This window comes from Eubalaena glacialis, chromosome 1, assembly GCF_028564815.1.
Source record: "Eubalaena glacialis isolate mEubGla1 chromosome 1, mEubGla1.1.hap2.+ XY, whole genome shotgun sequence".
NCBI lineage: Eukaryota > Metazoa > Chordata > Mammalia > Artiodactyla > Balaenidae > Eubalaena > Eubalaena glacialis.
The window spans coordinates 84,218,730-84,237,958 of record NC_083716.1 but is presented as its reverse complement, the minus strand read 5'-3'; the positions used below and the strand labels follow the sequence as shown (position 1 = coordinate 84,237,958).

The 19,229-nt window shown below is 37.6% G+C and overlaps 1 protein-coding gene and 1 pseudogene across 1 annotated transcript in view; both read left to right on the top strand.

The window, feature by feature from the left end:
• Positions 1-407: 407 nt before the first annotated feature.
• RYR2 (ryanodine receptor 2) overlaps positions 408-19,229 on the top strand; it is a 537,153-nt gene continuing 518,331 nt past the window's right edge. The window contains exons 1-2 of the mRNA XM_061190410.1: positions 408-458; positions 1,092-1,211. Coding sequence (XP_061046393.1) covers positions 408-458; positions 1,092-1,211 — 171 coding nt within the window. The remainder of the gene's footprint in view (positions 459-1,091; positions 1,212-19,229) is intronic.
• On the top strand, positions 10,752-11,684 carry LOC133096704 (voltage-dependent anion-selective channel protein 1-like; annotated as a pseudogene).

Below are 19,229 nucleotides of genomic sequence, written 5' to 3'. Positions count from 1 at the left end.
CCGCGCATCTTGTCGTGCTCATGCTGCCCGTACTGAGTCATCCCATGGATCATCTTTCCCTTGTACAGTTTTTCCTGTAACCCTGCTTAATTAATTGATTGGAAACCAAGTGTTGGATTGCAGAGGACTGAACTAACAAATCACCCCTCTGTACATTTTCAAGCAATCCAGGATCATTTCAAAGATGATCAAGTCGCCAATGTGTGGTTGAACTAAGATGATTTTCAGGTTGATTTGAACCCAGAAGCTCTGTTATTGACCTGTTTTCCTGTGCCAGTTTTGGAACGGTGTGTGTGTGCCTGCTAGTAGAATCTGTTCCATTCTTGATAATACTTGATGTCCTAGGAATATGTCAGACCATTTTTTGATAGTTTTGATGATTTAAAGCAGTGTGTAGGAGCGCTAACATGGAAATCCTGTATTTTACTTTTCTCCATGCAAGTTGCCTTTGGGGATCAGTAATGACAGTAAAAAAAAAAAAGCTGTTGATTGCCTGGAATAGCAATAACTTCTCCCGCCTCCCCCTACCCAGTTATCTTTTTTTGCAAATAAAAGTACGCTAGGAATTGATCCTTTGGCTTTTTTGGGGACAGTTGTTCTTATATTTATTTTTCTCTGATTTTATTTTTTTTAATTTTTCAAATAATTTTTTAAAAATTTATCTATTTATGTATTTTTGGCCGCATTGGGGTCTTCGTTGCTGTGCGCAGGCTTTCTCTAGTTGCGGCGAGCGGGGGCTACCCTTCCTTGCGGTGCGTGGGCTTCTCATTGTGGTGGCTTCTCTTGTTGTGGAGCACGGGCTCTAGGCGTGCTGGCTTCAGTAGTTGCGGCACGTGAGCTCAGTAGTTGTGGCTCGCGGGCTCTAGAGTGCAGGCTCACCGGCTTAGTTGCTTCATGGCATGAGGGATCTTCCTGGACCAGGGATTGAACCCGTGTCCCCTGCATTGGCAGGTGGATTCTTAACCACGGAGCCACCAGCGAAGTCCCTATTCTTCTCGGATTTTAAAAAGCATTAAATAATAACCTTGCGCATCTGATTTAGACTAAGTAATGCCAGATCTCACTTTTTTCTCTTCTCCTCCCCTCTGCAGGATGATGAAGTGGTTCTGCAGTGTACTGCAACCATCCACAAAGAACAGCAGAAACTGTGTTTGGCCGCAGAAGGGTTTGGCAACAGACTTTGCTTCTTGGAGTCCACTTCGAATTCCAAGGTGGGATAAAGCCTTTTCAGGCTACTCAAACATTCGGGTTTTAATAGGGGCATTGAAGTTATTTATGGGCACTCTGCTATTTTCTATGGAACAGAAACTAAAGGAAATTGAACAATCTTTGCCCTATTCATTAAGCAGAGTTTCAGTTGAGCCCCTACTCTTTGCAAATATCTCAGATGCGATTGTTAACAGGAATAGCCAAAGTCCTTGCCCCGTGCTGTTTATATATAGTAGGGGAAAAGTAAACAATGCAAATAAGTGATATAATTTCAGAACCCATAAGGGCTGTGAAGAAAAGCAGAGTAGTAACAGGGTGGAGAGCGATAAGGCAAGGACTCACCCTTTCACAAAGGGTGTTTAGGGAAGGCCTTTCTGAGGCGGTGATATTTGAGCAGAATGAAGTGAGGGAGGGAGAAGTACTAAGTTCTTGACCATTCTGGAAAGAACCAGGCAATGCAAGGGCCCCTCGTTAGGAATGTGCCTGCAGAGTGTTTAAGAAAAAACAGGTAAGCCCCTGCAGCTCTAGTACCATGAATGGGGCCACTGGTGAGGAGAGGTGAAGGGCCTGTCAGCCCTTGGTTAGCAATTGAGGTTCCTTCCTAGTATAAAGGGAGGCCATTGGATCAGGTGAGCAATGCAATTTGATTTAATATTTAAGTAAATATTTGATTTGGCTCTTCTGTGGATTAGAGGCTTTTGTGGTTTTTTTTTTTTTTGGCTTAAACAACAGATATTTATTTCTCACAGTTTTGGAAGGTAGAAGTCCAAGATCAAGTTGCCAGCGTGGTTGGGTTCTGGTGAGGGATTAGAAGCTTTTGAAAGAGTAAGATTAGAAGCAACGAGAGCAGGTGGAAGGTGCCTGCAGAAGTCTGCAGGGCAGCTGCTGGGTCTTCAGATGAGAAGCAACGGTGGTGGGAAACTTGGGGGGGTTGAGAATAGACTTGTAGGATTTAGAGGATGTACTGATAGCTGACTGTGTAGAATAAAGGAAAGAGAGGAAATGAAGATGTTTCTGGGGGTAGAAAATCAACCAGAAAAGTCAATTTAATAATCTTTTGTGTAGCACTTTTTAGTTTACAGAGTCCTTTGACCTGCATGATTTCATGTAATTGTCACAATAGGAGAATGTGTGCATGGTTATTGCTGTTATAGTCACTGTACACATGAGGACGTGGGGGCTAGTAGAGGGCAGGTACTAGACCAAAGACTTCCTGGGACTCAAACCAAGTGTCGACAATAGCTTTTCACACTTAACACCTCGGTCTTTTGGCTTCGAGTCCCTGATTCTTCCCTTTATATCACAGTACCCCTTTCATTACTCTGTGGAATAACACTGAGCAATGTATACATATGATTTATTTATTATAGTAATTTAATGCCAAGTCACATTATTAATATTGTAATGGTGGGTGACAAAACATTATGCATTTTATAGCCCTGCCTAGATTTATTTTTAATTTGACAAGTGTTTATTGAGCATTCTCTTTGTGAAAATTACCACAATAGGTATCAGTTGTGAAAAATATTCTTCTTAAAAAGAACTTATTAAGAATTTTAATATTTAGTATTTTCCCTGTGGTTTCTGGTATTTTGTCGTGGCTAGAACCAGGCAGGCCAGTTAGTTAGCTGGGTTTTTATTTTTCACTGTACTGGCTATGGTTCTCTTGGTCCTTTAATATAAGAGCTGGTTTCCAGTACTAAAAATGAACTCTCCTGATGCTCTAGTAGGTATGTCATGTAGCAGTCAAGGCACTGAAATAAGCTAGGCATCCATTTAAACTGGTTAATCTTGAAATAGGTCAAGATGGAGGAGTAGGAGGAGGTGGAGCTCACCTCTCCCCACAAACACATCAAAAATACATCTACATGTGGAACAGTTCTCACTGAAAACTAACGGGAGACTGGCACAAAGACTCCTGTACAGCCAAGGCTATAAGAAAGATCCTCATGGAATCGGGTAGGAAGGGAGGAGAAGTGATCAGGTTGGGACCTGTGCCTTTGGGAGGGGACTCAGAGGAAAAGAGAGATTACACGGGTGGAGATTTGCCCTGGGGAGTCAGCAGTTCCTGTCACATATTGGATGCCCCAGCCCTGGGGTCTGACACAGGGAAAATGAGCCCCTTGGGCTGGTGGGAGGGCTGGTGGGACTCAAAGGAGAGCTATGGGAAGCCTGAACTTTGCCTGTGAGCAGTGTGCTTGTGCTGGCTTGCTCCTGAAACAGGGTGGAGAGGGCAGATTGAAAACTGCTGAGATGGCTGCCTGGTTGCCTGTGACTGCCCCAGTGCATGCCACAGCCTGAGCCCAGCAAACACTCCAACCCTGCTTACTATATACTAACAATGAACTCTCAGAAAGAGAAAACAAAGACAATCCTGTTTAAAATTGCATCAAAAAGAATAAAATACCCAGGAATAAACTTAACTAAGGCAGTGAAAGACCTATACTATGAAAACTATAAAACACTGTTGAAGGAAATTGAAAATGATACAAAGAAATGGAAAGATATTCCATTCATGGATTGGAAGAAATAATATTGGTAAAATGTCTGCTAACCAAAGCAATCTGCAGATTTAATTCAATCCCTATCAAAATACCCATAAAATTTTCACAGAGCTAGAGCAAATAATCCTAAAATGTATATGGAACTCAAAAAGACCTGAATTGCCAAAGCAATTTTGAGAAAAAAGAACAAAGCTGGAGGTGTCATGCTCTTTGACCTCAGACTATACTACAAAGCTACAGTAATCAAAACAGCATGGTGCTGACATAAAAAGAGACACATAGATCAATGGAACGGCATAGACAGCCCGGAAATAAATAAACCCAGGCACCTACAGTCAATTAGTCTATGACAAATGAGGCAAGAATATGCAGTGAAGAAAAAACAGTCTCTTCAGTAAGTGGTGCTGGGAATACTGGACAGCTACCTATAAAAGAATGAGATTGGAACATTTCCTCACACTGTATACAAAATAAACTCAAAATGGATTAAAGAACTAAATGTCAGGCCTGAAACCATAAAATCCTAGAAGTGAACATACGTGGAGCACTCTAGTATACTCCATGTTAGTATACCTGAAACTAATATAATATTGTAAATCAACTATACTTCAGTAAATGCTTACACAGTGATGCATGTCAATTATATCTCAAAAAAACTGAAAAAAATTTTTGGAAAAAAAATAAACTGTTTAATCTTCGCAGGGATACTTGGCTATCTAGTTGTGACTGTTGACATAGTGAACTGACCATTTCAGCCATTTTTGTTGTTGTCGTGCTCTGTTATTCTTTTTCGGTTTATCTGAAAATTTGTATTTAAGATGAGATACTGAAATTGTTTATCAAGCATAGAATAAAATAGCAACTGAAGTCCAGTAAACCAATGTGAACTTTTTTTTTTTTAATAAATTTATTTATTTATTTATTTATTTTTGGCTGTGTTGGTTCTTCGTTTCTGTGCGAGGGCTTTCTCCAGTTGTGGCAAGCGGGGGGTCACTCTTCATCGTGGTGCGCGGGCCTCTCACTGTTGCGGCCTCTCGTTGCGGAGCACAGGCTCCAGACGCGCAGGCTCAGTAGTTGTGGCACACGGGCTTAGTTGCTCCACGGCATGTGGGATCTTCCTGGACCAGGGCTCGAACCCGTGTCCCCTGCATTGGCAGGCAGATTCTTAACCACTGCGCCACCAGGGAAGCCCCTGAACTTTTTTCTTAAAGTTCTTACAACATAAATACTCTTTTCTTTACCCTACTCAGATTACTTGATGATTCCCTACTGTGTCAGTTTTTTTTCATATCTCCGTTTTACTTTGTTCTCCCTGACTTGTATATCCTTCCTTTACATTTCCTGCTGGTTAAATACTGCTTGTCCTTCAAAGCCTATCTCAAATAGTCCCTCCTCTGGGCTGTTTTTCTTTCTGTTTTTCTTAAGTGATTTATTTATATTTTTATTATATTGTCAGTTGGGCTTAATTCTGTATAATATCCACAACGTCTTCTCTCCCTGAATATGTAAGTATATATACTCCCAGGTACATACACCAGCTTCTAAATTCCCTGAGGACCTGGGTATAGCTCACTTATTTTCTTATTTTTTAGTATGAAGCACTAGTGAGTGATTCATAACATTTAATGGATTATTAAATTTGAAAGGCAACCACTAGTCTTAGGGCAATTTATTTTATAAAATAGACTTTTAATTTTCTATAATAGCAAAGAGTCAAAACTGTGGATTTCAGCTGATGCTTAAACTATTTAAGCCTGGGTGCAGATGTGTTTCATGCAGATATATCTGGATTTGACATTCATTGATAGAAAATGAGAGATAGCCTTTTTTTTTACCCCTCAAATTGGTGTCTCCTGCATTTATTATAAAGGTTGGGAGAACAGAATTATTGTTGGCATTGAGTAGTCAGTCACTGTAAATTATATACATGTTCCTGGAAATGATCCCAGAAAAACCTTAAGCTACAGAATCTTCTAATCAAATGCAAGACTTACTTTTTCAGAAGACTGTTTCATTTTCCTAGGATATTTATTCAGGCTGATCTGTGCCTGAAAGAGAATGTTTCATAATTCCAGCATAGATTTTCTTGCAGAACATGTAAACATTAAATCTGATGATATGTTTAATTAGTTATTCATAATTCATAATTATGGATATTTACTGCACACTCCTTATATGAATGACATTTTTGTTTCTATATTTTAGAATTGAAAAGTTGGGCTTTTGTTCTTTGGAACTAGTCACTTTCAGAGATACCCACCTTGTTATTATTAAAAAGTTTATGGAGAAATGAGAAGTTATTAGGGAGGCATAGTTTTTAACCTCCTTGAATCTCCACATAAAAACAGACCTATGATGATGGCAAAACCTGAAACCCACAGACAATATAATATCTAAAACAAACTAGGTGACAAGTTGTCCCCACCTCTGGTATCAGTAAGTGTAGGGGAGGAGGTGTAGGGGAGGTGACATGGTTTCTGCTGTCTCTGAAAACCAGTAACAGGTACTCACTAGAAAGCATGGTGGGCCAATGTGAAACTAGCAGCTAAAACTAGGAAGGAGCAAAGGAACTATGATAAGGATGGATGTTTCTAGAGCAGTCTTGGCTTATGGACTTGTGAAACTAACCAAATAAGGCTCTTTTCTTGACAAAGCCCTGCTCTGAGGGGAAATTGTTGGGAATCCAGTTCAGATTGAGTAGGGTGGATAGGGGCAAAGGAGAGAGAAGGACCAGGTGAAAGTGGGGCAGGGAAACAGCCAATAGATCTCATAATCAAAAAGCCTTGTTTTGAACACTAGATGAAAACAGCAGAACAAGTTGCTGTAGGACGCTGAAGCTACAAAAGCTATGCTGACCCACCCTCCTTTCCCAAGCATACAAGGAACCTCATCTCAATTTTTATCTGTTTATCTGGTGTGCTTTTGTTGCCTGTAGACATAATTCTACTCCTTATTTGTCTCTCTTTTATATAACTATATATATATATAACTATATATAGTTATTTATATAGTTATATGTATATATAATTATATATAATCATATATAATTTATATATAATCGTGTATAATTTATAAATAATCACATATAATTTATACTGTATAAGTGGAGTAATCTAATTTACATTTATTTATATAATTATTTACATTTTTCCATTATGTATGTAGATGTAATTTTATATGTCACAGAGAATAAGGAGCAGAATAATATCTATAGGTAATCCAGGCCCACCAGACTTTCAACTGTAAACCAGGAATTTAAAACAACCATGATTAATATGCTAAAGGTTCCAATGGATAAGGTAGACTGCCTGTAAGAACAGATGGGCAATGTAAGCAGAGAGGTGGAAATTCTAGGAAAGAAGGAAAAAGAAATGCTGGAGATCAAAGACACTGTAACAGAAATTAAGAATGCCTTTGATGGGCTTATTAGTAAATGGGACGTTGCTGAGCAAACAGTTTCTGAGGTTGAGAATATCTCAAAAGAAGCCTGCAAAACTGAAAAGCAAAGAGAAAAATGACTGAAAGAAAAACCATAACAGAATTGAGTATCTAAGAGCTGTAGGACAACTACAGAAGTTCTCTAGAATCATGATGAAAGGAATAGAAGAAATATTCGAAACAATAAAGACTGATAATTTCTGCAAATTAGTGTCAGACACTTAACCACCGTTCCAGGAAGTTCAGAGAACACCAAGCAGAATAAATGCAAAAAACCCCTACACATAGGTGTATCATTTTCAAGGTACAGAAAATGAAAGAAAAAGTCCAGAGAGAAGCCAGAGGGAAAAAACTTACCAATGGAGGAGCAAAGATAAGAAGTACATCCAACTTCTCAAAACACCACTGGAAACAAGAAGAAACTGGAGTGAAATATCTAGTGTTGAGAGAAAATAAAAAACTCTGTACCAACCCAGAATTCAATATCCTGCAAAATTACCCTTCAGAAGTGAAGAAGAGAGGCTTTCTCAGACAAACAAACATTCAGGAAATTTTTTGCCAGTAGACCTGCTTTGCAAGAAATGTTAAAAGAAGTTCTGCAGTAATAAGGAAAATATATAGGTCAGGAACTCTAATCTTTAGCAAGGAAGGAAGAGCATTAGAGAATGAGTAGTTAAAATAAAATAAAAACTTTTATTTTTCTTATTCTTAATTGACCTAACAGATTGTTGAAAATAGTAATAGCAATACTGTATTTAAATATATACATATGTATTCATTTAATAACTTTCCAAACAGAAAGCACCAGGCCCAATGGATTATTCACTTATTATTCTTTTTTTCTTCCTTCCTTCCTTCCTTCCTTTTTTTCTTTTTCTTTTTCTTTTTCTTTTTCTTTCATTTATGGCTGCATTGGGTCTTCGTTGCTGTGTGTGGGCTTTCTCTAGTTGCCGTGAGCGGGGGCTACTCTTTGTTGCGGTGCGCGGGCTTCTCATTGCGGTGGCTTCTCTTGTTGTGGAGCATGGGCTCTAGGTGCGTGGGCTTCAGTAGTTGTGGCATGCGGGCTCAGTAGTTGTGGTTCACGGGTTCTAGAGCGCAGGCTCAGTAGTTGTGGCACGTGGGCTTAGTTGCTCCATGGCATGTGGGATCTTCCTGGACCAGGGCTCGAACCCGTGTCCCCTAGCATTGGCAGGTGGATTCTTAACCACTGCGCCACTGGGGAATTCCCTCACTTATTATTCTTAAGGAAGACACTATACCAATTCTTTATAATCTTTTTCAGATGATTGATGCAGAAGGAATACTTCCTAACTCATTTATGAAACCAACATTACTCTTATATCAAAATATGATAATGACATTACAAGAAAAAAAAACTACAGACAATATCTCTTTATACGTAGATATAAAAATCCTCAAGAAAATATTAGTAAATACAATCCAGTAATGTATAAGAAGAATTATATACCTTGACCACATAGGATTTATTCCAGGTATACAAGTCTAGTTCAACATTCAGAAATCAATTAATGTATCCATCACATCAATAGAAAAAGAAAAATCACACGATCATATTAATAGATGCAGAAATTGTGTTGGAAAAAACAACATGCATTCATGATTAAAAAAAAAAAAAACTCTTAGTTCCCATATAGTCTTAGTTTACTTTCTCAACTTGATAAAGATTATCTACAGAAAACCTACAGCTAATATACTTAATGGTGAGAAGCTTGAAGCTTTCCCGCAAAGATCAGGAACAAGCCAAGAACATCCCTTCTCACCACTTCTTTTCAACATTGTACTGGAAGTCCTAGCTAATGCATTGAGACGAGAAAAGGAAATAAAAGGCCTACAGATGGGAAAAGGAGAAATAAAACTGTCTTTGTTCATAGATGATGTTATAAATCTATGTAGAAAATCTGAAAGGATCAAACAAAAACTCCTAAAATTAATAAGCAATTATTGCAAGATACAAATTTAGTATACAAAAGTCAATTGCTTCCCACTATACTGACAATAAACAAGTGGAATTTGAAATTAAAAACACAATACCATTTATATTAACATGCCGAAATGGAATACTTAGGTATAAATCTAATAAAATATTATAATATCTATATGAGAAAAACTACAAAACTTTGAAAGATATCAAAGAAAAATTAAATAGATATTTTGTGTTCATGGATAGGAAGACTTAATACTGTCAAAATATCAGTTCTTCCTGACTTGATCTACAGATTCAGCGCAATCCCTGTAAAAATCCCAGCAAGTTATTTTGTGAATATTGACAAGCTTATTCTAAAGTTTAGTTGGAGAGGGAAAAATACCCAGAATAGCCAACAGTGTTGACGGAGAAGAACAGAGTTGGAGAACTGACACTATCCAACTTAAAGTCTTGCTGTAAATCTACAGTAATCAAGACAATGTGATAATGGTAAAAGATTGGACCAGTAGATCAATGGAACAGAATAGAGAGCCCAGAAATAGACCCACAGATAAGGTCAGGTGTTCTTTGACAAAGGAGCAAAGGCAGTCCAATGGAGCCAAGATAGTCTTTTTAACAAATGGTGCTGGAACAACTGGGCATCCACATGCAAACAAATGAATCTAGACACAGACCTTACACCCTTGACAAAAATTAATTCAAAATGCATCACAGACTTAAATGTAAAATGCAAAACTATAAAATCCCAGAAGATAACATAGTTAGAAAAACCTAGATGATCTAGGGTGTGTTGATGAGTTTTTAATTACAACAGCAAAGGCACGATCCGTGAAAGAATGGATAAGCTGGACTTCATTAAAATTAAAAACGTCTGCTCTGAGAAAGACAATGTCAAAAGAATGAGAAGTTAAGTCTCAGACTGAGAGAAAGTACTTGGAAAAGGCCCATCTGATAAAGGACTGTTTCCAAAATATAGAAAGAACTCTTAAAACTCAAAAGTAAGGAAACAACCTGATTAAAAAAATGAGCCAGAGGCCTTAAGACACCTCATTTAAGGAGATAACAGGTTTCCCCTGCCATCTGAAAGTAGAGCATTCCTATGAAACTTTTCATAAGGCAAAATGGCTTAAAGCAAACAAGCAGTTACCTTAGGATACATCTTGCTAACAGATGTACAAATTAAATAAGAGATAAAGCACAGGTGCTCACAGACACAGTCAAAGCTGGGGCTGCTTGATGCTGATTTGCTGAGCGTAGCTTCTGAGGAAGGACTGCGCGAAGACAGTTTGGAGGCTTCTTACAAAAGTAAGCATACTCTGACCATATGACCCAGCCATCATGCTCCTTGGTGCCGCTCTTGCTGCTGAGAGTATGGGCTGGATCTGTAATGGCTTGCTGCAAGACAAAAGCTGAACGCTGTTTCTGCTTTTTGCCTTTATTTGTAAAAGCAAAAATCCTCTTCCGATCTCTTTTGATTAGCAAACAGGTACTAATGTAGATCTTCCCTAAAAGCCAACTGGCATAAAAATAGACTTTTGAAAATCAGGGGATACCTGTATATAGATCACAAATGAGCACATGAAAAGTGGTTCCACATCTTACGTCATTAGAGAAGTGCAAATTAAACCAATGAGATAGGCCCTCTGCCCCGCCGCTCGCTCGGTTGCTCACGCTGCAGCCCCCGCCGTAGCCGCCGCGGAGCCCACTGCCACCGCTTCTGAGCAGGAGATGCCTGTGCCTCCCACGTATGCTGATCTTGGCAAATCTGCCAGGGATGTCTTCACCAAGGGCTATGCATTTGGTTTAATAAAACTTGATTTGCAAACAAAATCTGAGAATGGACTGGAATTTACAAGCTCAAGTTCAGCCAACACTGAGACCACCAAAGTGACGGGCAGTCTGGAAACCAAGTACAGTTGGACCGAATATGGTCTGACATTTACGGAGAAATGGAGCACTGACAACACGCTAGGCACGGAGATTACTGTGGAAGATCAACTTGCACGTGGCCTGAAGCTGACGTTCGATTCATCCTTCTCACCAAACACTGGGGAAAAAAATGCTAAAATCAAGACAGGGTACAAGCGGGAACATTATCAACCTGGGCTGTGACGTGGATTTCGACCTTGCCGGGCCTTCCACCCGGGTGCTCTCGTGCTGGGTTATGAGGGCTGGCTGGCTGGCTGACTACCAGATGAATTTTGAGACCACAAAGTCTCGAGTGACCCAGAGCAACTTTGCGGTTGGCTACAAGACCGATGAATTCCAGCTTCACACTAATGTAAATGATGGGACAGAGTTTGGCGGCTCCATTTATCAGAAGGTGACCAAGATAGTTGGAGACTGCTGTTACTCTGGCCTGGACAGCAGGAAACAGTAATACTCGCTTCGGAATAGCAGCCAAGTACCAGATCAACCCTGACTCCTGCTTCTCGGCTAAAGTGAACAACTCCAGCCTCATAGGGTTAGAATATACTCAGACCTTAAAGCCAGGTATCAAACTGACACTGTCAGCTCTGCTGGATGGCAAGAATGTCAGTGCTGGTGGCCACAAGCTTGGTCTAGGACTGGAGTTTCAAGCATAAATGAATACTCCACAGTCGTTTCATTTTAAACTATTTTGCAGCATAGCTACCTTCAGAATTTAGTGTACCTTTTAATGTTGTATGTCTGGGATGCAAATATCGCTAAATATCATGTTAGACTTCCAGGTTAAAGGTGATTCAGCTTTAGGGTGTTACCCTTTCAGAGGTACAGAAGAAACCCAATTTCAAAAAAGGTCCTTTCAGCTGTAGACTTGAGGGGGAGCTTGCTGGCCCCTCTAGAGATGTCAGGTTTCTTTTTTACCTAGAAATGGCTGCAAGTGGAAGTTGGTAATTTGCAGGCACTTTGTAATTTGTAAATTCGTATTAAGTAAATGAATGAAATTGTGATTTCCTGAGAATTGAACCTTGGTCTCCTACCCTGATTGAGGAGAGGCTCTTTGATGGTGTATACAAACTCATCTGAAAGGGACTTTTTTAGGCAGGGACTTTTTCCACCCCAATCCATCACCTCTTTTACACCAAAAGTAGTCTGCAGGGAGTGGTAGCTGTTTCTTCTGTGCCATTTTGGGGTGGAGAAGGTGGATGTGATGAAGCCAATAATTCAGGACTTAATTGTGTTTTTTCTCATGTTGTGTTTTTTTGCCCTTGCACCAGAGTATGAAATAGCTTCTAAGAGCTCCAGCTGCAAGCTGGGAAGAGTCTCTGTGACTGTAATCACATGGTGACAACACTCAGAATCTAAATTGAACTTCTGTTGTATTTTCGCCACTCAGTTTATTTTTTTAGCAGTTTAATGGGTACATTTTACAGTCTTCCATTTTGTGTGGAATTAGTTCCTCCCCTTCAAAAGCTGTAATTAACATCACTTAAAATAAAACTTGAATAAAATATTGAAAACTTAAAAAACAACAACAACAAAACAATGAAATTCCACTGTGCCTATTAGTGACCAAAATCCAGAACATTGACAATACCAGATGCTGAAAAGGTTGTAAAGCAACAGAAATTCTTATTCGTCATTGGTGGGAATGCGTAATAGTTCAGCCACTTTGGAAGACAGTTTGGAGGCTTCTTACAAAACTAAACATACTCTGACCATATGATCCAGCCATCATGCTCCTTGGTATTTACCCAAAGGAGTTGAAAGTTTAAATGTTCACACAAAAACTTGCACATGGATGTTTATAGCAGCTTTATTCATAATTGTCAAAACTTGGAAGCAACCAGCATGTCCTTCAGTAGGTGAATGGATAAATAAATGGCGTTACATATAGATAGTGGAATATTACTCAGTACCCAAAAGAAAGAAGCTATCAACCCATGAAAAGACATGGAAGAAACGTAAATGCATGTTATTGAGTAAAAGAAGCCAATCCGAAGAGGCTGCATACTGTAGGATTCAACCTATATGATATTCTGGAAAAGTCAAAACTATGAAGACAGTAAAAAGATCAGTGGTTGCCAGGCGTTAGGGAGGAGGGATGAATAAGAGGATTTTTAGGGCAGTGAAACTATTCTGTATGATATTCTAATGATGGATACATGCCATTATACATTGGTTAAAATCCATAGAATGTACAGAACCAAGAGTGAAAACTGTGGACTTTGGGTGATGAGATATGTCAGTGAAGGTTCATTTCTTATAACAAATGTACCAGTTGGTGAGGGATGTTAATAATGGCAGAGGCTTAGCATGTCTGGGCAGAGAGTAATGAGAAAATCTTTGTGTTTTCCATTCAAATTTGCTGTGAACCTAAATATGGTATAAAATAATGCATTTAAATAAAAAGGACAACAGAAAATGTTAGGTATAAGAGAATGCACTTATAATAAATGACCCTGGGAAGAAAACCAAAGCTCAAGAACACTTGCCTGAAACCACACATTGAAAATGCATAGTGCCTACGTAGAAAATCACCTTCTTAGTTGGTCCAGACAGATAATCATAGTAAAGCTATTGGAGTTTAAAGGTAAAGAAAAAAAATCTTTTGAATCCAGGCAAAAAGACCAAGTCACTTTTAAAGGAAGGAAAGTCAGATTGTCATGATACTTATTTTTAAGACCAACGCTTTATGCCAAATGAAAATGGAGTAACGTATTAAGAAACTTAGGGAAAGAAAATATGTGTCAAAGATTTAGCCAACCTGACTTTGCATACAAAGGCCATAAACTATTAAGAAACTATTTCTATCTGAAGTTTACAAAGCACACTGTTAAGTAAATGTTAGGTCAAAGGAGAAATATCAAATAAAATGGAAGAATTTCTTGAACATAATGAAAATGAATACATGATGTTTTAGAATATGTGGGCATATCTAAGGAAGTTATCAGGAGAAAATTTTTAGCATTAAATGCATGTATTAATAAAAATTAAAGAAAATAAATGGATTAAACAAGCAGATAAAAACCTAGAAGAATAACAAAGTAAACAAAAGAAAGCAACAGGATAGAATTAATAAAGATAAAAAGGAAATTGATGAGTTAATTTAAAAATTGGTTCTTTGAAAAAATTCAACAAACTAAGAAAAAGGGAGAAAGTACAAATATTCTTATGTATTAGAAGTTACATAAGGGTACAAAAGGGAAAACAGTCACAGCACAGTAAATTAAATCCTAAGGGACCATTTGCTCAATTATATGGAGGTAGATTTGGAAATCTTCATGAAATGAATCATTCTGTAGAAAAATTAAGTATACTCCAGAAAGTCTAAACAGACTAATTGTCATAAAATAAAGTAATAAAAATATTTCCTGACAAGAATTGTACCAGGGTCAAATAAACCCCTACTTAACTATGCAGCTTAAATTATTCCAAAGATAGGAAAAGAAGGAAAACCTCCAAATTTATTTCATTGAGTTAGTATAACATGGATTCCAAAATCTTAAAAAATTATTTTGGAAAATTATAGAACAGTTTTACTTAGGAATATTGATACACAATTCCAAAATAAAATATGTTTTAACAGAAAACAATGTTGCATTAAAATATACCTCATGACCAAGTGGGGTTTATTCCAGGAATCCAAGAGGGGCTCAATACCAAAATATCCGTTAGTATAATTCTTCATATTAGTAGAGCTAAGGAGAAAAATTCTTTAGACATCCCTGAAGGTAGGGAAAAGTCTCTTGACAAAATTTAAAATCTATCTATGTTTCAAAAAATAATAAAATAGGAATTGATGGATAGCTCCTTAACATTTATTTTACAAACGCACGTGCACACACACACACATACTTGCACGCTTCAGTTCAAAAGTCAGCACCTTATTTACCGGGGGTGAGACACTAGTGGTTGGTTGGTTTGTTTATTTTCACATATTGTGTGGTTTTTATTTGTATGAAATATCCAGAATAGGCAAATCCATAGAGACATAAAGCAGATTAGCGGTTGCCAGGGGTTTAATGCAGGGTGATTGCTTAATGGGTCCATGATTTCCTTTCGGGATGATGAAAATTTTTTGTAGCTAGTTAGTGGTGATGGTCGTACAACATTGTGAATGTGCTAAATGTCACTGAGTCACACACTTTAAAATAGTTAACATGGTGAATTTTATATATCTATTTGGAGTAGACATTAATTCCTTTTACGTTTTAATTGAAGTATAATTGATTTATAGTGTTTCAGGTGTACAGCAAAATGATTCAGTTATACCTCCTATATATATGTACATATATATGTGTATGAATATGTATGTACATATTCTTTTTCAGATTCTTTTCCATTACAGGTTATTATAAGATATTGAATGTAGTTCTATGCTATATAGTAGGCCCTTGTTGTTTATCAATTTAAAATATAGTAGTATGTATCTGTATCTGTTTTTTTTAATAAGCTTATTCATTTTATTTATTTATTTTTGGCTGTGTTGGGTCTTCGTTGCTGCACCGGGCTTTCTCTAGTTGCTGCGAGCGGGGGCTACTCTTTGTTGCAGTGCGCGGGCTTCTGATTGCGGTGGCTTGTCTTGTTGTGGAGCACGGGCTCTAGGCGTGTGGGCTTCAGTAGTTGTGGCTCGCAGGCTCTAGAGCACAGGCTCAGTAGTTGTGGTGCATGGGCTTAGTCACTTAAGGCGGATTCTTAACCACTGCGCCACCAGGGAAGCCCCAGTATGTACCTGTTAATTCCAAATTCCTAATTTATCCATCCCCCACCCTTTCCCCTTTGGTAACCGTAAGTTTGTTTTCTGTGTCTGTGAGTCTGTTTCTGTTTTGCAGATAAGTTTATTTGTATAATTTTTTTATTCCACATATAAGTGATATCATGTGATATTTGTCTTTCTCTGTCTGACATACTTCATTTAGTATGATCATCTCTAGGTCCATCTGTGTGTTTTATTGGAGTATAATTGCTTTACAGTGTTGTATTAGTTTCTGCTGTACAACAACGTGAATCAGCTATATGTATACCTATATCCCCATACACTAGTTGCTTGAATTGGACATAAGTTAAAGATGGATGTTCAGTATCTCTGCTGTGCATGTGTGTTGGAGGGACAAGCCAGTGTTATTAGACATAGAGACTTAAGTTTGGATGTGAAGAGGTAAAGCATCTCTAGTTGCAGGTGATCTGATTGTATGTCTTAAGACTACCAAATGAGTCAGTGGAAAAACTACCAAAAATGGACTTATGAGAGACATCTATAGAACAGTGAGTTATAAAATCAGTGTACCAACAGCCTTCATATATGCAGACCAGTTAGAACGTACACTGAAAGATACACATATATGGAATGATGCTTGTGCACACATACATACCTACACACATACAAACTCAAGTTTACATTAAGTTCGAAAGGGGACCAATGATTGTCTTAGGCCAATCATTTATCAGTAGTAATGGAGTGGTCCCTCAAAAAAGAAAATTCATTAAAAAAATAGGATTCTTGTTTAATGATCTTATTGCTACACATATAATTTTCTGGTACTACTCTTTTTGTGGACTCAGGACAGATATAGTAAGAGGATCTTTAAGATTTGTTTCAGCCCAACACTCCAATGATTCTTTATTTCTAAGTGGTCCATACTTACCGTACCTATAAAATAACACTGTTGATTTTTATTAGGCCTCCAAAAAGGAAGTTGAGCCTTTTAGGTAGAACGATATCAAGAACTCTTTCTTTTTCTTCAAATTTCTATGGCATCACTTTAATTAAAAGTATATCTTCCCATAATGGAACATGATAGAGCAATATTTTATCTTCAGTGACTTCTCATTTCAGGATATTATTCACCATCATAAATAATGCATTAGTATATTAATGATGCATAATAGTTGCGATATTCCAGATGAACTGCTCTTCTTATTCAAGTGAGAATTTTTGAATAATAAAAATGTCAGTATAAGATAAATGCTGGATGATGTAAGAAAGATTCACTTTAAAAATCAAGTTTATAAAACATTTTAAATATCAGATGCTTTCTCAGTGTTTTTCACAAAAATTAATTGAAGTAATAAAACATAATTAGAGGAAAATAAATATTAACATTATTGCCGTTTTGTTCTATTTATTCATTGTGACTTTCACAGAATTTTGGGCAAAAGGGAGGTAAAAGAAAGACCAATGTGTTTGGGAAAGAACATAAATTATTAATAGCATTATTTGTTTCTCAGAATCCTTGTGTTTTAGTTATATAATTATTTTTTCCCCAATACATTAAGAGGAAAACAAAGTACGTGGTAGGTGTGGCAGAAAGGAAGTACCCTAATAATGTATGACTGTCTAGTCTATAAACAATAAATGATTACTTACTTAAAGTTCTGATAAAACAGAAAAGTTAAAAGAAAATGTCTAACAATTTTTGGCAGATCATTCTATTGGCCAGAATGGAACTGTTTGTTAAATTATAATTTATAAGGTGTGTGGAAATAATTCTTCAGTGTTTTAATAAACACATATTGATGCTGCTTACCCAGTTGGGAAAGGGTGGTGACTTGAAAGGATAAAGATAACATAATTGAAATCCCCAAAGGAGGAAGCATTTTATGGAATACTTGAATAATACAGCATCAATAAATTGTCTTAGGAGCTAAAGACTCATTCTTGGAATATTTTAAAGATTTTAAAGAAATTCTCATTGTAGTCAAAGATGAGCTTCTGGTCAGTGTGTCTCAAAATGAAATGAAAACTTAAGAAAACACTGAAATCTTAGACTGAAAAACAATTGAATCTAAAATCTGGGAGAGATATCCACTAATTATAAGGTAGATGGAACCAGTTGGAGAAAAACCTACCTGGAGTTCACCTCTGATAACACACAGGTTTACCTCAAACACTAAGGAAAGATTGGCAGGCACTTCAGTCCATCAAACCTCTCTGCCTCTGACCCACGGGCTGTGCTAACAAACATAGTATGAAAAAGCAGTTCTTTGTACCCTCCACCACTCTGTCCCATCAACTCAGATTCCCACCGCATGGCATGGGCATTGGTAGGCAGGAAGCTGGCGATGACCCAGTGCATTTTGGAAGCGTTAGTCCTCTCAAAGTAGTAAAGGCATATGTGGAGATAGGAACAGGATTGTGGAAGTATAGGCTCGGGAAGGAGAAGCTGCTAAGTTAGAAGATCAGAGCTGAATTGAGTGAATGCCTGTTTTTAAAAAAAAAAGGTCTTGCACACCATCTTTTTTTCTAGATCTGAGAGTATGATTTAACCATCACTGGAGTGAACACACTGCAGCAAATGGTTACCTAATACAGGAGTTGGCACACTTTTTCTATAAATACTTTCTGCTTTGTGAATCAAATTTTTTTTTTTTTCTTTTTATTAGAACTACTCAGTTCTTGAAACATCGTGGCATGAAAACAGCCATAGGCAGTATGTAAACAAATGGGCATGGCTGTGTCACAAAAAACACTGAATTTATGGACACTGAAATTTGAATTTCTTATGATTTTTATGTTTATGAAATATTACTTCTTGTGGTTTTTTTAACCATTAAAAAGGTTAAAGGCACTCTTAGTTCATGGGCTGTACAGAAACAGACAGTGGACCAGATTTGGCCCATGGACTGTAGTGTGTCTATCCCTCATAAAACATGTGGAAAATATTATATTCCTAAAGGAGAAGCTAGAACAAATACTATAGGAGCAATAATCAAAGATATTATAGAAGAAAAATGTTCTGCCTGCAGGTTAGATGTACTCACCCTGTTCTCTAGTTGGGAAAGAATACTCTGGGTGGAGCTAATAGTGAAGTTTTAGGAATGTAGAGGCGTGGCATTTGAGTGGGACTCCTTGAGGGATAGTGATTAATAAGTTAATGAATGTGTTTGACATATGAATGAATGAAAGAATAAATGAGTATAATATAAATGTAGATAAATAGAGTGTGATGTGGAAGGATGCATATCAGAAGGAGGACAAGGACAAAGGACAGAGAAGAAGAAGCATTTGTCAGTGACTGGGAATTCCCAAGTGTTCTTTTGGGCTTGGGGCAGGGCTTCAAATGCCACGCAACCAGCACAACTATATTTGAAAGATAAGGAGAGCTACTGAATGCTTTAGAATGGTGGATTGCGTTATTTCATACTCTATTACTACTAAAGATGAGCAAAGCCAGACACTAGTTAAAATGGTCAGGACAGATTGTAAT